This window comes from Antechinus flavipes, chromosome 6 (genome assembly GCF_016432865.1).
Source record: "Antechinus flavipes isolate AdamAnt ecotype Samford, QLD, Australia chromosome 6, AdamAnt_v2, whole genome shotgun sequence".
Taxonomy (NCBI): domain Eukaryota; kingdom Metazoa; phylum Chordata; class Mammalia; order Dasyuromorphia; family Dasyuridae; genus Antechinus; species Antechinus flavipes.
Genome location: NC_067403.1, coordinates 122,511,880 through 122,531,790, shown reverse-complemented (window position 1 = coordinate 122,531,790; position 19,911 = coordinate 122,511,880). Strand labels below are relative to the sequence as shown.

Sequence of the window (19,911 nt, the reverse complement as noted above, 5' to 3'; positions counted from 1 at the left end):
TAATCCCTTCACTTTCTGGACTTTAGTTTCCTCATCTGTGAATTGATAGGGTTGGACTAGATGACTTATGAATCTCTGACCAAATTTAATGTATTTATTATAACTGAGACAAGCATAAGCAGAGGGTGTGGATCTCATATAATAGTGTTATGGTTCAGTTGCTCAGTTGTTTAAGCCACGTCTACTTCTTTATGACTCCCTTTTGAGAGTTTTCTTGGTAAAGATACTGCAGTGGTTTGCTATTTCCTTCTCTAGTTTATTTTACAGATAAGGAAAATGAGGCAAACAGGGTTAAGTGACCTTCCCAGAGTCACACAACTATTAAGTATCTGAGGCTATATTTGAACTCAAGAATATGAATTTTCTTGACTCTAGCCCCAGCACTCTATCCATTATGGCACCACCTAGGTGTCCTCACCCCATATGGTAAAAAGGATATTTTTGTGGCAAAGTGGAAAGAGAATTGGATTTAGAGTCAGAGGGCTTTTATGACATTGGGGAAGTTTCAACCTCTGTGGGTCTGTTTCTTTGCTAAATCAGAAAGTTGGACTAGATGATTCTAAGGGCCCTTTCAACCTTAAATCATATGAGTCTACAAAATAAGTAGAAAGAGGAAAGAAGGTAAATAATCTAACTTCCTGGGAGACGGCTTCCACATAATTCAGAAAGAAGCTTTTAGAGTTTAGATTTTGAACACCTAAGAAGCCACCTGTTTGTTTTATTAAATGTTCAACACATTAATTTTTCCCAAATCTAACCAGGAATAGTCAATCTATCTCTAATGCTATGTTTTCGTGGAAATTTATTACAGAGGTACAGATAGAAAATATAATTTTGTATGATGCATTTTTTCCATGAATGACAATTTCTTATAACAAAATTCAATGCTAATATTTGAATAGCAATTATACTTTGGCTACAAAAAGCATTTAAGTAATGACAAAGTATTTTTACTTGGTTCTGACATCATGGCTAGATAAGAATAGTTTAGAGCTTATCTCATCAGTAGAATAAATTTCCTCATCCAAAGTTCTAGCAAAGAAATAACACATTATATTCAGAACCGTTCATTCTTTTCTTTGCTTCCTTACAGGCTTCCTTTTGTTCTCTGATGTGTATTTTTTACATTATTTTTTTCCTTTCCCCTCAACCATCCCCAAGCTGGCTACAGTTAAGCAGACATACATATATATACATACATACATATATAGAAATACACACACACACACACACACACACACACACATATATATGTATATATATATACACACATATATATGTTTCCTATACCTATAAACTCTATTACTTAATTTCTACCCACTAGCTTGCCTTGCAACTATTTAATCTCCCTCATCCTACCCCAAGATCCCTCCCTAATCTTCTCCTTTTTTCCTTTCCCCTTAATCCACACACTTTATTCCACCTCCAGTTAACCTACATATCCTTCTATACCCTGCCTTTCCCTCCCCCTTATTTCTTTATAGATTTTAGAGGGTGTTATATGCTTCTAGATGTGTCTAATTGTGTGTATGTGTATATTGTTCCCTTTTGAATCTATTCCCAAAGTGAGTTAGATTTCAGAACTACCAGCCCTCCTTCCTGAAAGTGTTCTGTTATTATATATAGGCTTTCTTGAAATGGAAATTCAGTTACATATTTTGATGATTCTTAAGTTCTGCTATAAACATGATTTTTTTTCTTCCTTAATTTTTTTATATTTTGTTTCAATTTATTTATTTAAAAATTTATTTATTTAAAAAAAAAACAGAATAAGAGAAAGAGAAACAACATAAAAGGAATAAAGAATAAAAGAGAACACTATCATGTGCACAGCAGAACATCAAGAAGGATTCAAAATATATATAACAACAAATTACCAGTTCAAGAACATATATTCACACACACACACACACACACACATTAGTAAAAGAAATTACATTTATGAGTGTCCATCTTTATTTCCTTGTAAATTGTTCTTTTGTTCTCTGCTATGAACCTTTTTTTTTTTAGTTTATTCTTTTTTTTCCTCTTTCATCCCCTTATTAGAAGTAAGCACTTCTAATTGTGAGATAGGAGGCTGACATTTCTAGTTTCATTTCAGTTCTCCCCTCTGAACTGGAATCTCAAATCAAGAACTCCAACCCTCTTAACATTTTCTAGCTGTGTGACTCTGGGCAAGTCACTTAATCCCAATTGCCTTAAGGGAAAAAATTTAAAAAGAAAAGAAAACAAAGCAAAAAATAAAAAATTATACTTACTTTTTGACATTGGCAGACATTATGCTTGAAACTGGCCGGCTTTTTGGTCCACTGCTTGGATGGAAAATACTGCCTGCTTTAGCAACACTTTTATCCAAAATTTTTCTCCCATATTGGTCATTGGTATATGTAGGGAAAGGATCAAATGTTCCTGCTTTCATACCGCCTGCCTAAGAATAAGTTTTAAATATAAAAACATTTCACAAATGTTCTGAATGCAATTGCCCTTACACTGAATAAATAGACTTAATAGTGCTTTGCCAAACAACTGTAGGTACTTACTTTATCACCAGCTTCATTATAACCTCATTCCTTTTGGTAAAGGAAGAAATCAACTATTAAAATACTTCTCTGATATTTCATTGGACTACGATCTCACTAATGTGAGTACTTTCTCCAAGGGTAGAAACTGCAAACCATTAATGCCTTCTCATGCTGTGGGAATGTGATCCATATGTTCCCCTCAATCCTCTACAGAATCTAATATGCTAGATCCCTTTATCTAGATCTCTTGACCTGATATAGATAAAAGCATAGTACACACATGGGAAGGGAATATGTATTTATTAAGCAGGTAGTATGTGAAACATGCTACAAATATTATCTATTGTGCCATCTATTATCCTTCTCTCTCACTAAGTGAGGCAGCTCTCTGCTTTTTAGGTGACAAGTATCTTTGACAATCCTCTTTACGCCTTACTTGGTAATAAGTTGCAGCACGTCTAACCTACTGTGTAGCTATTCCACTGTCCTATGGAAGACCCACAATTTTAATCTTCAGAGGCCATGGCATTCCATGGCTAACAAATGTTTAAAAAAAAAAGAAGAAGAAATGGTCCTCATTTCAGAGAGAAATCTGAAGTCAATAAGAGCACTTTGTAATTTCCCAAATGAAATGCAGCATGGTTTTCTCTTTTTGCTCAATGTTATATCTAGTTTATTGCCAATTTAAAATATTAACCCAAGATGTAGGTACCATATAAGATAGATCATATCTGTTTCCATATCTATCCATCCATTTATACATTAGGGTCTGAACTATAGGCATTATTTGTTCAGTTGTTTCTTCCTTGTGTGCATGTAATTAGGCTGAATTGTCTAATTTAGGAGGCTCTACAATGTTCCAAGAAAAAATACTAGATTTGCAGTCAAAGGACATTAGTTTTCAAATCCTATCTTTGCCAATTATAACTTCTGTGATCTGGGACAAGACACATCTCTCTAGGCCTTGATTCTCTCATCTCCAAAAGAAGGAATTAGGTTAGCTCACCTCTTTCAACTTTGAGCCTGAATGATTTGTAAACAGCAGCATCTTGAGGACCTCATTATCTATAGGGTACATCTCTTTCATCTGAACACATTATTGTCCAGGGTGAAAGAAAACCACTTTAATAAACATATTCTTCATGAGTTTATACCTAATTGAAGAATTTGTTGAAAAAAGTGATCTCTTATTGCCATCTTTTAAAGAATCTTGAATCATGGGCAGGATTTGAAAGATCAGTTTTCTAAGCCACTAGAATACAGATGCCAAAAAAAGTAAGTCAGGATCAATCATTAACATCTCTGTAGACTGGTTTCAGAAAGCCAGTCTAAGTAAGGCCTTGAAGAAATGTAGTTTGGCCAGAAGTGTGAAAACTAGGTGCAGAGTATGAAATGTTGTCCTAAAATTACATGATGGAAAACAGTGTCAAAGGGAATGGTTTATAGGCCACACAATATGCTTACAAAGATTTGGGGTAGGTGAATGCTACAAAGAGGAAAGAGGGGATAGACCAGAAGTAGAAAATAAAGGAGACAAATTTCACCTGCTTAATATAAGTTAATCCAATCATATACCAATATGACTGACTAAGGTCACTAATTTCACTCATTGGATTGGATATATTGACTTCATTGAATATAAAGTCACTTAAGAAATTCTATGAGATTATAAGACTATCATAGACTTAGAGCTGGAAGGAACCTTAGAGATAACCGAGTTCAGTCCCTTTATGAGAGTTCAGTCTTATGACTAAATTAATCATGTACCCTTTCTCTGATAATGAAATCAACATGATAGTTTTGCTGCAGAAATACCTGGTCTGGTTAATAATCAATTTTCTTTTTAAAAAAAGTACATAAATTACTAATCAAGTTAGTGTGTTGCTTTGGGGATATGGGTTTTAATAGTTTTGACAAGGTCCTCGATAACTAAGCGAGACTGGGACAGAAAGCCCAAAATACTGATGAAATTACTCCCTGAGGAAAGCAGGGAAGAGCACTGATAGAAATCAGTTTACCATTATAGTCCTATCCTCTGTAGAGATCATGGGTAGCTTCCATCTTGCTGTATCTAGTCAGAAATCCAAGTTATATCAAACCTGAGGTTAAATTTCTCCTATATACTTATCCATGGCCCAAGTCATCTTTGTTGAACTCCTTTGGGTTAAACCCACCATGGCTATATTCTGCCTTGTAATGTCTTTCTCCTTACCCCTCCCTCATGTCTCATTCCCCATCTTCCTCCTTAACTAATTCTTAGGGCGCTAAATCTCTCTTAGCCTGCCAGTCAATGATACATCTTCCACCTCATGAAGTATTTCCTTTTTTCTGGTTGTGAGTTCCACTAGGGAATGTGACTTTTCCATTGGTGGTTGTTAAAACCACTTTTCTGTCTAACTATATATATGCTCTCTATTTCATATTTACCATTCCTACTGTCTTTTGTATATCTTCATTTTGTCTATATCCTCTTCTAAAGAAACCTATCTTTTGGCAAAGAGAATAACCATTGTGAATTTTTTACATGACTGAACCCCAACATTTGGTTCATCATTTGTTGGTAAACCTCATCATTTGATGGTAAACCTCAAATCTCAAGTTTGGTGCTTTGGTTTTAAAGAATGTACAAAAATCATTTTTAAAGAAATTCTTGTCACTCTTAGAAAGAAAAAATAAAAAACAGAAGGATTTAAGGGCTTTCTGCAACATATAAATTTTTTTTTTACAAACATTATAAAATAGGATGGTTGCTAGAAACCCTGAGTACCATTTGCTTCATCCACCTGCTTTCAAAAGACACTGGTCTATTCTTTTATTGAAGTCTTCAGGAAAGGAGAACTAATATTTTCTGAATATAACTCAAATTAGACAGATTTCTGTTATTTCACTTTTTGGTAGAAATGAAGAAATCTACAACCATACACCCAATATTTCATTATGTTCACTTAAACTATGCTAAATTTCTTTTGACCTAACATCATTTCTTTTAAATACTACTTGTTATAATAAATAGTGTCTAACCCATTTCTTATTTTTCCTTAATTGGCATATCTACAACTATAAATTTACCTTTTTAGGAGGAGAAGGTGGTTTAAAAGGTGTTCCAATTGCTTTTGGCAGTTCTGGTTTAGTAAGTGGTGGCAAAGTTTTCTCAAAAGCATAAGGATTACTGTCAAAATAATCTCTTGGAAAGAGATTTAACTTGAAAGGTGATCCCTTAATTAACTGATGGTGATCTTCAGTCTCTTTCTGTAAATTAAGTAGTGATAAAAGTTTGTAAATATGGAATTTCCCTTCACAAATTATTAAAATCAGAAGAAAAGTATTTTGGATTCAAGATTTAAGTAAAAGAGGGTTTTTTTGTTTTTTTTTAAGTTTAGTTAAAAACTTCCTTTAAAGTTTAGGCCAGAGGTTCTCATAATGTAGTTCAGGGACCTCTTAGAGTCCCTAAGCCCCTCTCAGGGGATCCACAAGGTCAAAATGAATTTCACTAAAATACTTTATTATAATGCTAGGACATTTTCATTTCTAATAAAATTAGAAATTGTTTATAAAACAATAGCTCTATGGGGTAAGCTCTAGAGGGTCCTCAGTAATTTTTAAGAATATAAAGAATATCAATGATAAAGTAGTTGTCCAATCTTTACTTAAATACTTTCAAAGTGTTAAACTCTGTCTTAAAGGAAAAGTCCTTTCTCTGTTTTGAAAACTTGTGATTATTTCTCTAGGTATAAAAAACTGATCTCTATGTTCCTTAAGCTTCTATCCATTGATTCTAATTCTGTCTTCTAGGGAGGGCACAGCAACCATATCTACTACCTTTTTCACCTAATTGATATTAAAAAAAAAACTTAATAAATTTCAGAGCTGGAAAAAAGCTCAGTGATTAATTGATGTTAAAAAAAACTTAAAATTTCAGATTTGGAAAAAAGTTCAGTGATTATATGATAATGCACACTTAAAAAGAATTTTTACTTTCTACTTCTATCCTCCCTACAATATTTCTGACAGATGATCTTTGCTTGAAGACCTCCAAAGAAGAGGAAGCCACAATCTCCTGAGGCAGCCCATTCCACTCTTGGACAGTTCTAATTGTCAAGGAAATTTCTCCTTATCTCAAGCCTAATTTTTCCCTCTTTTCAATTTCTACATTTTTATTAATTCTGCACTTTTGAGTCAGAACAGAACAAGTCATTTTTCATCCTTTATACTTTGAGATGACTATGGAATCAGGGAGCTTATATCATGATATGAAAATGAATTGGATTTCAGTGAGGAAAAGCTGTACAAAGTCATCAGGCTCACTTCTCCATCACCATTCAGTTCCATTGGCTAGATATAGCTCAGGACTGGAGATGGCCCTGGATGCAGTTAAAGATCTTATTATTTTAAGTTAAGATCTTTAACAGATCTCACTTTGACTGAATCAACCACTATTCAGTGTTTAAGGTTAGGTAGGAAAGAAATGAGGCAAAGAATGACCTTTTTTACCAAGTCAAAAAAAAAAATCAATCCTGGAAGGGAAGATCCTCAGGATTGGCCAATCAATAAGTGCCAGATACAGAAGGAAGGAAAGAAGGTCTATAGAATATTTGAAGTTATTGAAGCTCTTCTGGTAAGAGTGGGATACCATCTGCTTCAAGGAATGATAATGCATATCTATTGGTACTAATATACTTGTGGATATCTTCCAATGATTAGAAGACAGGACACTTTGTGGCAATTGGTGACATCCTGCTGAAAGATTCCTAAGGCAGATATTTGTAGCCCTGACATATACAACAAAGAGGGATAGGGCCTGTATTGAGGATATGGTACCCAGTCTCTCATGATCTGTCAGACCTTAAGACTATTACCTACTCCTTGTGATTCATATGAGGACAAATGATACTATTATGGAGAACAAGGAAAACACTGCTAAATGTGAAATGCTGGAGCAAAAGCTGAGGATGTTAAAAGCATAAATGGTATTTTCATCACAATTCTAACTAAACGTAAGGGTTTCAAGAAAGAGATGCTGATTCATGAAATTAAGAGGTCAATTAGATATAGAATGAGAAGGTGGTTTAGACTTCTGGCTCTTAAAAGCTCCCAAAGCATTTTGTACCTTTTCCTGGTACAGGAAAAGTTAATGAAAATAAAAACATTTTTTTTTCCTATCCAACTTCAAAGTCCTCCTAAAATCTTTTCATTGACTTCTTGGCAGTCTGCAGATTAAATTCATTTGTTTTATACCCATCTAAGTTCCAAAAAAGTAAGGACTATTGTGTCCCTCCATAATGTTTAGTGAGAATGCACTCAAAATAGTATAATGAATGGAATACATGAATGAATATGCCTACTTAATGATTAACTTGCTTTTTGACCTTGATTACAAGATTCTAAGTAGATTGAAGATGAAACATCTGAACTGCAAACAACAAAGATATGGGAGCTCAGACTCAATTGTGATAATATCAGAATTTCTTTTCTAAGACAAAATAGAATTACTACTATATGCCATTTAGCAAAGTTACAAACTAAAAAGTCATGCTATAGGGAGACTAAAGCATACTAAATCCTTTGAATTTTAATTTGAAAAAGCATTTGCTACTAATAAATTTATGGATCTAATAGGTTATTGTAATTCAATTTGAAAAGTACCACTTCAAGGCTATTAGGTAGTACAGTAGATAGAATACTGGGCCTAAAGTTAGGAAGGCCTGAATTCAAATATGGCCAAAAGCTCTAGCAAGCTATATTAACTTTGAGCAAGTCACTTTACTTCTGGCTGGCTCAGTCTCCCTAATTATAAAATGGAGATAACAATAGTATCTACCTCCTAGGTTTCTTATGGAATCAAATGAAGTGATAATTTGTAAAGTATTTAGCACAATGCCTGCCACAAAGTAGGCACTTAGTAAATGCTTATTCCCTTCCCTACTTTGTAGAACTGTTTTGTATACACATTATGTATTAAAAAAAAATTGTATAAAAAGAAATGTTAATAATCCTCATATGGCCAAATGAATCTGAGTGCCTTGGGTATGCCTATGACTTAGTCATGTTTCCCAAATATAAATTTATCTTGTTGCCTTTAAGTGTTATCACAACAACTTGCATGCCTGTAGCACAGTGGGTACAATGCTTGGTTAATGCCATGTAACTCAAGTCAAAGGCAACTTTACATTTTCACTACCACCTATTTCTCTGTAAGTACTTTGATAGGACAAAACATTCTGAATGTTCCTACATGGTTTATTCAAGTTGGATGAAGCTCCATTTTTTCATTCATAGGAAAGTCTATCTGCAAGTGGTCCTATTTCTACAAAAGAGTAATTATATTTTAAAAACCAATTCTAATAGGATATATGCTCATTTCATGACTATATTTCATTGTATAGACATTAAATGATTGACAACTGTTTCTCCCACCTCTCTTTTTCATTGTTGTAATCTATCTTCTTCTACCCATGTCACTGCTATATATAGTACTGCTAGCAACTACCTGAGTTGCTAAATAAAGGAGGGCACAGGTAGGGCCAAAACTGGTTATTGGGGGGGGGGGAGTGTGAGAGAGTGGGATATGACCCAGAAGTGACAGGACCAGTACTGTATAAGAAGGCTCAGAGTGGAGCTAGAAAGTTTCAAGAATAGTATGGAGTTAAATCAGCTCCTTTAAAAGGAAAGAAAAAATAAGAAAGATAAGGCTCAAAGAAGCAAAGGATTTTAGAAACAGAAAGAAGCTGAAAGATCATCTAGTTTAAATCTCTCAATTCACACATGAGAAAATGAAGACCCAGAAAAAGACCTTTAAGGACACATATGCAAATGCCAGAGCCAGGACTAGAAGTCAGATCTTCTCACTTAATACTACCTATTGACTAAAAATAAGCTGAAGAGTTAAAAAAGAGTTGTGGGTTTTGGGGTGTTTTTTGTTTTTTTGTTTTTTGCATAACAATGTCCACCAAACAATAAAAATTGGTATGCTGTTTTATTGGTATATGTCCAGGTACACACAGAGGGACACAAAGTGGTATGTAGTAAAATATAATTTACAAGGGTAAAAATATTATGAGGAAAAGAGACTAAACAAGATATACCTAGAAGGAAAATTTTTCTAAAAAATTTACCTGAAGATTTGCTCTTGCTGTGTCGTACACATCAACCGAGTGTGAGAACTGTTTACCTATGGTAATATTTGCATAGCTATAGAAAAAAAATTAGCAATAATAATTGAGGTTATTCTAATTTTATGAACAACAACAAAAAAAGCGAAAAAGCTTAAGGATGAATATTAAGTAACTTACCCATATCCAGTCCCTTTCTTTCCTGGGCTTGTATACAAATTCTTTCCAGGAGCAACATATTTATCTTTGGGTTTTTCTTGGGCACTGAAGAATGGAACTGGACCACCTATCGTTCCAAAGTAGGTGCCCAATCCACATCTTAAACATATTAAACAAAAGAAAAATCAGATATATGCAAAGAAATTTACTTTCCTAATTTTCAAAAATGTAGGCTAAACCTTTGGATAGTTGATAGTTTGTTTTCTCCTTTACTAAGTTTTCAGATGAGGGATGATAAAATCTTAGGTATTATTTGGATTTTACTGTGCCCACTTAAAATATTCCAAACAAGACAAAACATTCATAAAACCCAAGAAAGTTAATATAGTTCCTATTAGTAATACTGACAGGGCTTGTCTAGTGCAAAGTTTCTTAAACTGTGAGTCATGACTCAATGTGGGGTCATGTCACTGAATGTGGAGGTCAAAAAAAATTTGGCAATGATAAAAGGTTTCTTAACACAATAACCAAAATTAATTCAAAATCAAATCAAATTCAAAATCAAAATCAAATGCGTAATGAATCCAAGGTGCTTCTGGCAGCTTGCCCCTGTTGCATCATGCAGCTTCATTGCACCCTTGTTTCTGAATACACAACATATATGCTTACACTTTGTACTTTGTATGCACAAACTGCCAGAAACACCTTGGCTCAGATTCAAGACAGGGTCATTAAAAATTTCTTGGACAAAGATGATCATGAATAGAAAAAGTTTAAGAAGTCCTAGTCTACAGTAGGTTCTAATACTAAATTTTTAAAACTTTCTTCAGATGTGGGCAGCAATTCTTACCAGTTCTTTCAATGAAAATTGATATAGAATTATAGTATTTAACTTTCTTAGGTATCTCAAACTAAACATTACTATCTCCCAGTCTACTGGCTGCTTATAAGCATGCCCATGTCATCATACCCCCCAAAACATCACTCACTTCATTTATCCATCCCCAGTAATTATTGTCCTTTAATCTCTTTTTCCCTTTTGTGACTAAATTCTGTGAGGCATTTCCAATAGCTGCATCTATCTCTTTTCCTTTCCCTCTCAACACTCTGCAGTCTCCTTCAACGTCAGTCTCTTTCAATCTTGATTCAGGTCATGCCCATTAAAAATGGATATCCTCCAGACTCTATCCTCTTCTCTTCTCTTCTACACCATTTTGCTTGGTGATCTTATCAAGTTCTAAGAGTTTCATTTAATAGATCTATGCATTTGACTCATAGATTTACTTGTGTATTCCTAACTTCTTTCCTGATGCTTAAGGAAACTAGGTGGCACAGTGAATAGAGTGCTGAGCGTAGATTTAGGAAGGCCTGAGTTCAAATCCAGCCTTAGATGCTTAGTAGTTATATGATCCTGTTAACCTCTATTCACCTTAGTTTCTTCAAATGTAAAATGAGAATATTATCTCCTCCTTCTCAGGGTTGTTGTGAGGATCAAATGAGATAATGTCTATAAAGCACTTAACACAGTGCTTAGCACATGGTAGGTGCTATATAAATGTTAGCTATTATTATCTCTGACTATGTATTGCATATCTCATATATTTCTCTTCGTGTTTTACTTCGGCCCTGAAGAATGGAATTGGGCCACCTTTTGTTCCAAAGTAGCTGCCCAATCCACATCTTAAAAATTTTCCTGTAGAAAACCTACACTCAATATGTCCAAAACAAAACTCATTAACCTCCCCAACCTCACCAAAAAACTCTCCCTTCTTATTAACTTCACTATAAATTATTGCACAACTACCGTCTCAGTCACCCAAGCTTGCAACAGAGGGATCAGTCTTGGTTCTCTTTCACCCTTACATCCAATCCGTTGCCAAGGTTTACCTTTGTTACATTTCCCTTTTCTGACACTGGCAATAACCTGTAAAATACCCTCATCATCTCATATCCAGACTATTGTGACAGTCTAATTAGTCTGTTTCAATCTTCTTCCTTCTCCAAACCATTCTCCTCTACTCAGTGTCTTCTTAAAGTCTCACTATATCAGCTCCCATGCTCTCCTAGTTGCTCCCTATTACATCCAGATCAAATATAAAATCCATTATTTGCCTTTTAAAATCCTATATAACCTTGGTCCTTCCTACCCTTGAGCCATCTTATACCCTACATCTCTCCAAAAATTCTAAATTCCAGTGACACTGGCCTCTTTTTCTGTTCTTCATACAAGACTATCCTCATACTATTCTCAGCTCTGAGCATTTCCAATTTCTCAAGCCTGCAGCAATCTCCCTCATTTTTATAACTCTTGCTTCATATTTTCATATTCCTTAGCTTCAAGTTTCAGTTGAAGTCCATATTCCACAAAAAGCCATTCCTAGTCCTCAATGTTAATGCCCTCCCTCTGAGATGATTTATCCTTTATAGATCATTTTTATAGAGTTCTTTGCATGACATCTCTCCCACTAGACTGAATTAAATATTCAAAAGTAGGAATTGTGTTTAGTTGCTCTTAGTATCCACAGCACTTAGCACAGTGCCTAGTGCAGAACAGGTGCTAAATAAATGATATCTGAGTTGATATCTTCTTTTGCATAACTGACAAATGACATAGTAGGCAGCTTTGACAAAATTCAAAAAACAAAGACACAAAAACTAAAAGCAAAAAATACTCCTTTAATGGCAGAATTTTTATCTTTAATAAACATACACACACACACATAGATATACACATAATAATTCAAGTGATCTATTGTTCATTTTGCTCTATTAATCAACTGATCTATTAATCCTTCATTAATATGGATATTCTCTCCTCTAGTGCAGATTGTAACACATACACATTCATCCTGTGAAATTTTTTACATTTTTTCATACATCCTGTATAAAGGATCGGTACCCAAATAATGGCTGTCTCTAGGGAATCCTTGGACATGGCACAAGTTATCCTCCATTACAACTGCTATCTAAATTTAGAGAGCATTCATCTCCCTATTTAGGCCTTATTTGACATAAATAATCAGAGAATCATTGGACAAAGTTATTATGCGATTGCATCTATCAAGGAATATTATTTAGTTTTTAACATGTAAGTTAAGATTGATGGTTGGAGGACAGCCTTTGAGATTTTGTTTTGCTCTCAAGTCAACTATCATGGAATCTTTTAGTTTCTGTGTACCTTTCAGTTAATGGTGTGAATGTAAAAAATGGTAGGGAATCATTTGGAAAGCCTATTTTTTTCCTATATTTTAAAAGATACCATAAATACAGAGATGATCTTCATAAAGATGAGAAAATAGGCATAAAGGTTATTGATGTTCTATCACTTTTTAAAGTTATTAATACAGTCTTCTTCCATTCTATAATAATCTTCCCCTTCCTGGGATATCACTTATAATAGCCACTTATAACAGTGCTTTCAAGATTATGTCACCTCTAGTATGGAGTTCCTCAAAGTATACTTAGTCTGGTCCAGCTGTTTTTTCCAAATTTGTCCTCCTCAATGTCATTTCCATTTCTTCATACATATCCCATCAAAGACAGAGATGTTAAGGCTCAAATGTAATAATTTCTTCGTCAACCATAATGCACATTGTTTTAGAAATGCTGACAAATTTGTTCCATCTAACATCTCTTTGGTGTTTCCCTATCATTTTTAATGAATGCTTTTCATGGTGTCATTCATGTGAATTTCATACCAAGCTAAAAAACCAGACTAAAAAAAACCCACCAACTTCCATTATTCTTTATTATTTTATTAGGCAAGGTGGCTAGGTAAAAAAAAAAAAAAGCCATACTGTGCCTCATTTCTTACTAACCCTTAATCACTCATTGAGCATGCCTCAGTCAAACTGAGAACTGGCAAAGAAATTACTTTAAAAAGGTCAAGGTCTCCTACTGCATTCAGGACCATTTCCAATAATATATTCATTCATATTGTTTTAAAATGTTTTATATTCAAAATAAATGTTATATAATACAATTTTGTTTTGGTTTGTATCTGTGATTTCCCTGGAGTGAAGGTTATGGTAGTATAACTTCTCTTATTGATGTCACTTACTTCTAATTTAAATTATTAAAGTTGCCTAGAATGCTGAGAGGTTAAGTGATTTGCCTTACATCGCATACCTAATTTTATTAAGAAATAGGACTTGAACTCAGATCATCTGACTCCAAGGCCAGTTCTCTGTTCACTCTACTGTATTGCCTCTTATAAATATCTACAACAAAATGTCAAATGTTAGAGGAAATATGGAAAAATTGGAACAGAAACATACTGCCAGTGGAACTGTGAACTGATTCAACCATATTGGAGAGCAATTTGGAATTTTCCCCAAAAGTTATAAAACTGTGTTACAAAAATGTTACAAAGAGTAACACTGTTAGGTCTGTTTCTCAAAGTGATCTGAGAAAAAGGAAAAGAAATTATTTAAAAATTCATAGTTGTTCTTTTTATGGTGACAAATGAAAATTGATGAGATGCTCCTCAATTAGGAAATGGTTAAACATGATCTATGTTGTGACAGAATACTACTGTGCTATAAGAAATAAGGGAGTTGATTTGTGAAATGTGTATTACAAATGCTCAAATAAAGTATAAAAAAAACCTATGAAGAAAAATGCTATCCAAATATGGGGAAAGAACTAATAAACAGAAGTACATAGTATGGTTTTACATAAATCTCTGTCAAATGGTAGTAATCTCTAGTGTGAGGTGGGTAGAGAGGGAGACAGGGAAAGAGTTCAGAATCTGAAGTGTAACCAAAAAAAATAAACAAAGAATGTATTTATAACAATAAAAATCCACATGCTAAATTTTCTAAAGAAAATCATGAGTGTATAAAAACATGATTTTCTTGCAAAAGTAAACTTTTCATGGTTGTACATTAGGGCAATTCACTAGAATGCTATCAAATGCAAATACCTCTTCATGTTTAATATTTTAAAATCTCTCTGTTCATGTTTTCATGAGAAGACATTTAAGATTAAACAATATGGCAAGTGTATGAAGTAGAGAAAATTATTGGGACTGAAAAAAAGAATGCTAAAAGGGTCATTGATAGAGATATTGAAGACTTGGAAAATAGTAGGAAGAAGGGTACAGAGGAAGACCCTAAAGAGAGGTGCCAAAGTTACCACAGATAGTAGGAGAATATGCTATAGATGGATAGTAGCAACAAGAATTGGAAGAAGATAGTATAATCTAATGGTCAGAAAGTCAAAGGTAAAGCAAAGATCTGGTGCAGGAAGGGATTAGGAAGGATAGAGTACACTTCCCAATACAGTAGGGGGAGGAAAGGGATAAAGTAAAGAATTCCTAGAATGGCTTGAGGTGTGAAGTCCTCAGGCTTTGCCATTCTCCAATTGATAATGGTCAAAGGATATGAACAGACAATTTTCAGACAAAGAAATTAAAACCATTTTTAGTCATATTAAAAAAATGCTCTAAATCATTATTGATCAAAGAAATGCAAGTTAAGACAACTGAGATAACACTACATATTGTCAGATTGGCTAAGATGAATGGAAGAGATAATGATAAATGTTGGAGAGGATATGGGAAAACTGGGACAATAATACTTTGTTGGTGGAGTTATAAAATGACCCAACAATTCTAGAGAGCAATTTGGAACTATGCCCAAAGGGCTAACAAACTGTGCATACCCTTTGATCCAGCAATGTCTCTCCTGGGTCTGTATCCCAAAGAAATCATAAAAATGGGAAAAGGACCCACATGTGCAAAAACTTTTATAGCAGTCTTTTTTGTAATGGCAAGGAACTAGAAACTGAGTGTATCCAAAGTTAGGGAATGGCTGAATAAGTATATCAATGTTAGAGAATATTATGGTTCTATAAGAAATGATGAGCAGGATGATTTCAAAAAGGTCTGGAGAGATTTACATGAAATGATGCTAAGTGAAGTAAATAGAACCAAGAGAACATTGTACACAGCAAAAATAAGATTATGTGATGATCAATTCTGATAGACATGGTTTTTTTCAACAGTAAGATAATTCAAGCCAATTCCAATAGACTTGTGATGAAGAGAGCCATCTGTATTCAGAAAGAAAACTGTTGGGACTTAATGTGGATCACAACATAGTATTTTTACCTTTTTATTGTTTGCTTGCTTTGGTTTTGTTTCTAATTTTTTCCCTTTTTGATCTGATTTTTCTTGTGCAGCATGATAAATGTGAAAAATTAACATATATTGAATTACTTGCTGTGTAGGGGAGAGGCAGAAGAAAAAATTTGGAGTACAAGGTTTTGCAGAGATGAATGTTGAAAACTATCTTTGCATATATTTTGGGAATAAAAAAATTATATAAAAAGCTACCAAAAAAAAAAAAAAAAAGAAATCCTTAGGCTTTGAATGACAGATTGTAAAGCAGAAGAAATGTAGACTTATAATTCAGTTCTATATTATGCCACTTCTCTTTTAGTGTACTTTCAACTAATATGAACTTTGTCCTTTTGTATAAATCAAAAAAGGAAAAATGACAGAGTTGCTATTTCTATTTTTAGAGTTATTATTTCTTGTCAGAGGCTTACTTAAGCCAAATACAAAGTATATCTCATCTACTAAAAGCAGTTCACAACAATTAACACAAGAGGTCAGTACTCACAATAGTAACATCAGCTTCCATAGATTCAATGATCTCTATTCAGATGGTTCTCTCTCTCTCTCTCTCTCTCTCTCCTCTCCTCTCCTCTCTCTCTCTCTCGTATATATGTATGTATCACATGTGTTAATTCTCATGACAGAATGGTATTCTGTGCCAAAATCTATTTATTCCATAACTGGCCATATGAATTGTTTTCAGTTTTTTTTCTTCTTCTTCTTACAAATAAGACTGCTAATGTCTTTGCATAGATTGAAATTTTTTTCAACAATATATCCTAATTCTAATAATTCTAGATTTCTAATTCTAATAATGGAATAACTAAATTAAAGAGAAACACAATTTTTAGTTCATAATATATATTGCAATATTACTTCCCAAAACAATTACATAAATTCACAATATACTTGTTTCTCTATAATCATACAAACACCAAATTTCATCTTTTTGCCTCTTTGAAAATTTAAGGCAGTGGCTAAGCAGAGCTTTAATTTTCTCTAATAAATAGATAATTTGAGCAGTTTTCAGGAAGTTATTAATCATTTATATTTCTTCTTTCAAGCACTGTCTAAATTAAACATTTATCCACTGAGGAATGGATCTTATTCTTACAAATTTGTGCCACTTTCTTATGGAGTTTGCATGTCAAGTTTTTAATGAGAAATATTCTAAAGAACAGGGATTTTTTGGCAATCTGTTTTGTTCCTTTTTAAATATAATTTTGTTCTATTCTGCAAAAGGTCTTTATTTCTATAAATAAAACCAATCCTTTTTATCACCTATAATTTCTTCTTGTTGGATAATAATTTTTTTCACCTACACTAAAAGTAAGCCATTCCATTTTCTTTAATAGTTCATGATATTTAAAAGTATTTAAATTGGTGCAGCTAGATGGTACAATAAATAGAGTACCAGCCTTGAAGTCAGGAGGACCTGAGTTCAAGTCTGACCAGAGACACTTAACTCTTCCTAGCTGGGTGACATCACTTAACCGCAATTGCCTTAGGAAAAAAAGGTATTTAAATCATTGATCTATTTGGAATTTATTATGGCATATGGGGTGTGTGTGTGTGTGTGTGTGTGTGTGTGTGTGTGTATGTGATATATAGTAGAAAAAACACCAGCTTTGGTACCAGAAAGACCTGGGTTCAAGTTTTGATTCTGATAAACTGTGTAACCATGGGACTGTCACACCATCTTAGTACTCTAGGCACCTCCCTAAGATTATATAAAACAGTGATCAAAACAATAAAAAAAAAACCTAATTTTTTGGCACATGCTCTTCAATTTTCCCCAAAGTTTAACTTACATCTTAAACTCAACATATTCAAAACAGAATTCATTATCTTTCCTCTAAACCCCTTTCTTTCCAAATTCTTATTACTAAAGAGGGAAACTCCATTCTCACTAATTCCCCCAGATTTGCCACCTTAGTGTCATCTACTATTCCTCACTTGCATTTACCCCCATTTCCAAATTGCTGTCTCAATGTGTTTCTAAAGTTCAAAATATGTCTATATACAATGCTGTCTCTCTCTATATAGCTGTTATCTTGATGTAGATCTTCATCATCTCACTTCTGGGCCTACAGCAATAGCTTTCTGGTTGGTTACCCTGCTTCACCAACCCATATATTCTCCATTTCTCTGTTTAAATGATTTTCTTAAATTGCAGGAATTTTGAAATGCAAACATAAGACTCAAAAAAAATCTAGAAAGGAAAATTTATTTCAATAATCAGAATGGGCAGAAGGAGGATAATGAGCTAAAATTCTAATAGGGGAAAGAAACAAATGTATTTTCAGAGCCTTAAAGTCTTCAAAACAAGTTAAATAAGAAAACCAGAGCATAGTGGTCTGTTTCTATTCTGAGAGTTTTAAGAAGGGAAAGAGAAAGGAAGGTAAGAGAAATGCAGTATGGTAGAAAGGAGCTAGAAGGGGCAGAAATGAGTGTTTCTCAAAAATAGGGTACATGAGAAAAACACAGAGGAAGGGGTAATTTGAGACAAACCTCTTATTTGAACCAAAGAAAGAAGAATTGGAAACACGCATGCATATATAAACACACATACATACATACATGCACAGTTGGTGTAAAAATACATTAAAATAAACAGGAAAACAGGAGGAAGGAGTAAAGAGAACACATAATTTATTAATAAAAATAATAATACCAGGAAGGAAAGTAACAATCACAAGCAAAACACACTTCCCTATACTGAAAAGAGGATTAAAAAGAATTACAAGACCTGTAAACTAAGGAAATATATATTTATAATCTGTCCTTTGTTTCAATATTCTGAGGAAATTTTAAATTTCCTAAAATATTCTTTATGATTTATAGGAAATCTGATCATTCTCAATTGTTTTTTTCTTCACATCTTCCAGAAATCACTTTGTCATTACTTTATTCAATTACTGAATTATTTTTCCTTCTTCCTATGTTCCTACTATTTTGCTGTCCATCCAAATAATTTTAGAGCATGTTTGTTTAAATTTTACAGTAATATTTCTCAACCATTGGATTTCATCATCTTGTTTCTTCCTGTATGGTACCAATTCTTTCTTATTTCATCTCATGCTATTTTTGCTAGTTTTTTGTCTTTTTATTCCATTTTTTTTTGTCCTAAGAAAATTCTAGCTTTGTTTCTAGTTCTATAATTGATATTCATTCCATGAGATGTATTTGGGGTTTTTTCTTGGAATATTTCTCTTAGCTTCTTTAAATACATAATTTTGTTTTCATTTTCCCCAAGTTTTTCTTTGGTTTGCTTTCTTTTTTCTTTTTTAAGATATTTTAAATTTGCTTTTGAGAATTTCTTGCACTTTTGCTTCTTTTCTACTTCTGTTTTTGAAGACAATATTAAAGAACATAAATTCTTTTATAATTTCTCATTCTATTATCTACTGGAGAATCTCCTTTATTCATGAAAATCTTTTCTATTTTAATGAATAGGGTTCATATATCACTACTTAATTGGGTTTTTTAAACTTTCAATGCTATTATAAATTGAAATTTAAATTAAGTACTTTTCTAAAATTTATTATTATATTCCACTGTAATACAGATATGTATTTAGGAAGAAAAAGGCAAACCTCCAGTCCCAAATCCAGTTCACTTTCTATAGCACCACACTGTCACTACTATTTTCAGTATATGAATTAAAGATCTAGCATAAATTATTTTTTGAACAGATAGTTTTTCCAGATAAGTGTTTAAAAATCTTATAATAGTACTAATGTTACTATAAAGTATATTTTAAAATAAATTGTTTGCCAGAAAAAAATGGATTTTTCTTTTCCCTTAAAACAACTATAAAAAGATAAAAAAAATAATTTTCTTTTCCAACAATTTGATTTTTACAAGATTCCAAACTACCTTGTTTATGTCAGAGATGCTTGATATCCACATTGACAAAATATGGATCCATGTGAAAGATAATGCAAATATCATTACTATTTTGAGTTATTTTATATAAACATTCTGTATGTAATTTCTT

The 19,911-nt window shown here is 33.2% G+C and overlaps 1 protein-coding gene across 3 annotated transcripts in view; it reads right to left on the bottom strand.

Moving 5' to 3' along the window:
• The window catches only part of C6H4orf47 (chromosome 6 C4orf47 homolog), a 56,738-nt gene that overhangs the window by 2,983 nt on the left and 33,844 nt on the right, over nucleotides 1-19,911 (bottom strand). For 2 of the 3 annotated variants that reach the window (XM_051965494.1, XM_051965496.1), the window contains exons 4-7: nucleotides 9,812-9,949; nucleotides 9,635-9,710; nucleotides 5,592-5,771; nucleotides 2,259-2,428 (exon numbers count right to left, since the gene is read on the bottom strand). In XM_051965494.1, coding sequence (XP_051821454.1) covers nucleotides 2,259-2,428; nucleotides 5,592-5,771; nucleotides 9,635-9,710; nucleotides 9,812-9,949 — 564 coding nt within the window. The remainder of the gene's footprint in view (nucleotides 1-2,258; nucleotides 2,429-5,591; nucleotides 5,772-9,634; nucleotides 9,711-9,811; nucleotides 9,950-19,911) is intronic. The other variant, XM_051965497.1, reaches the window with a different exon arrangement.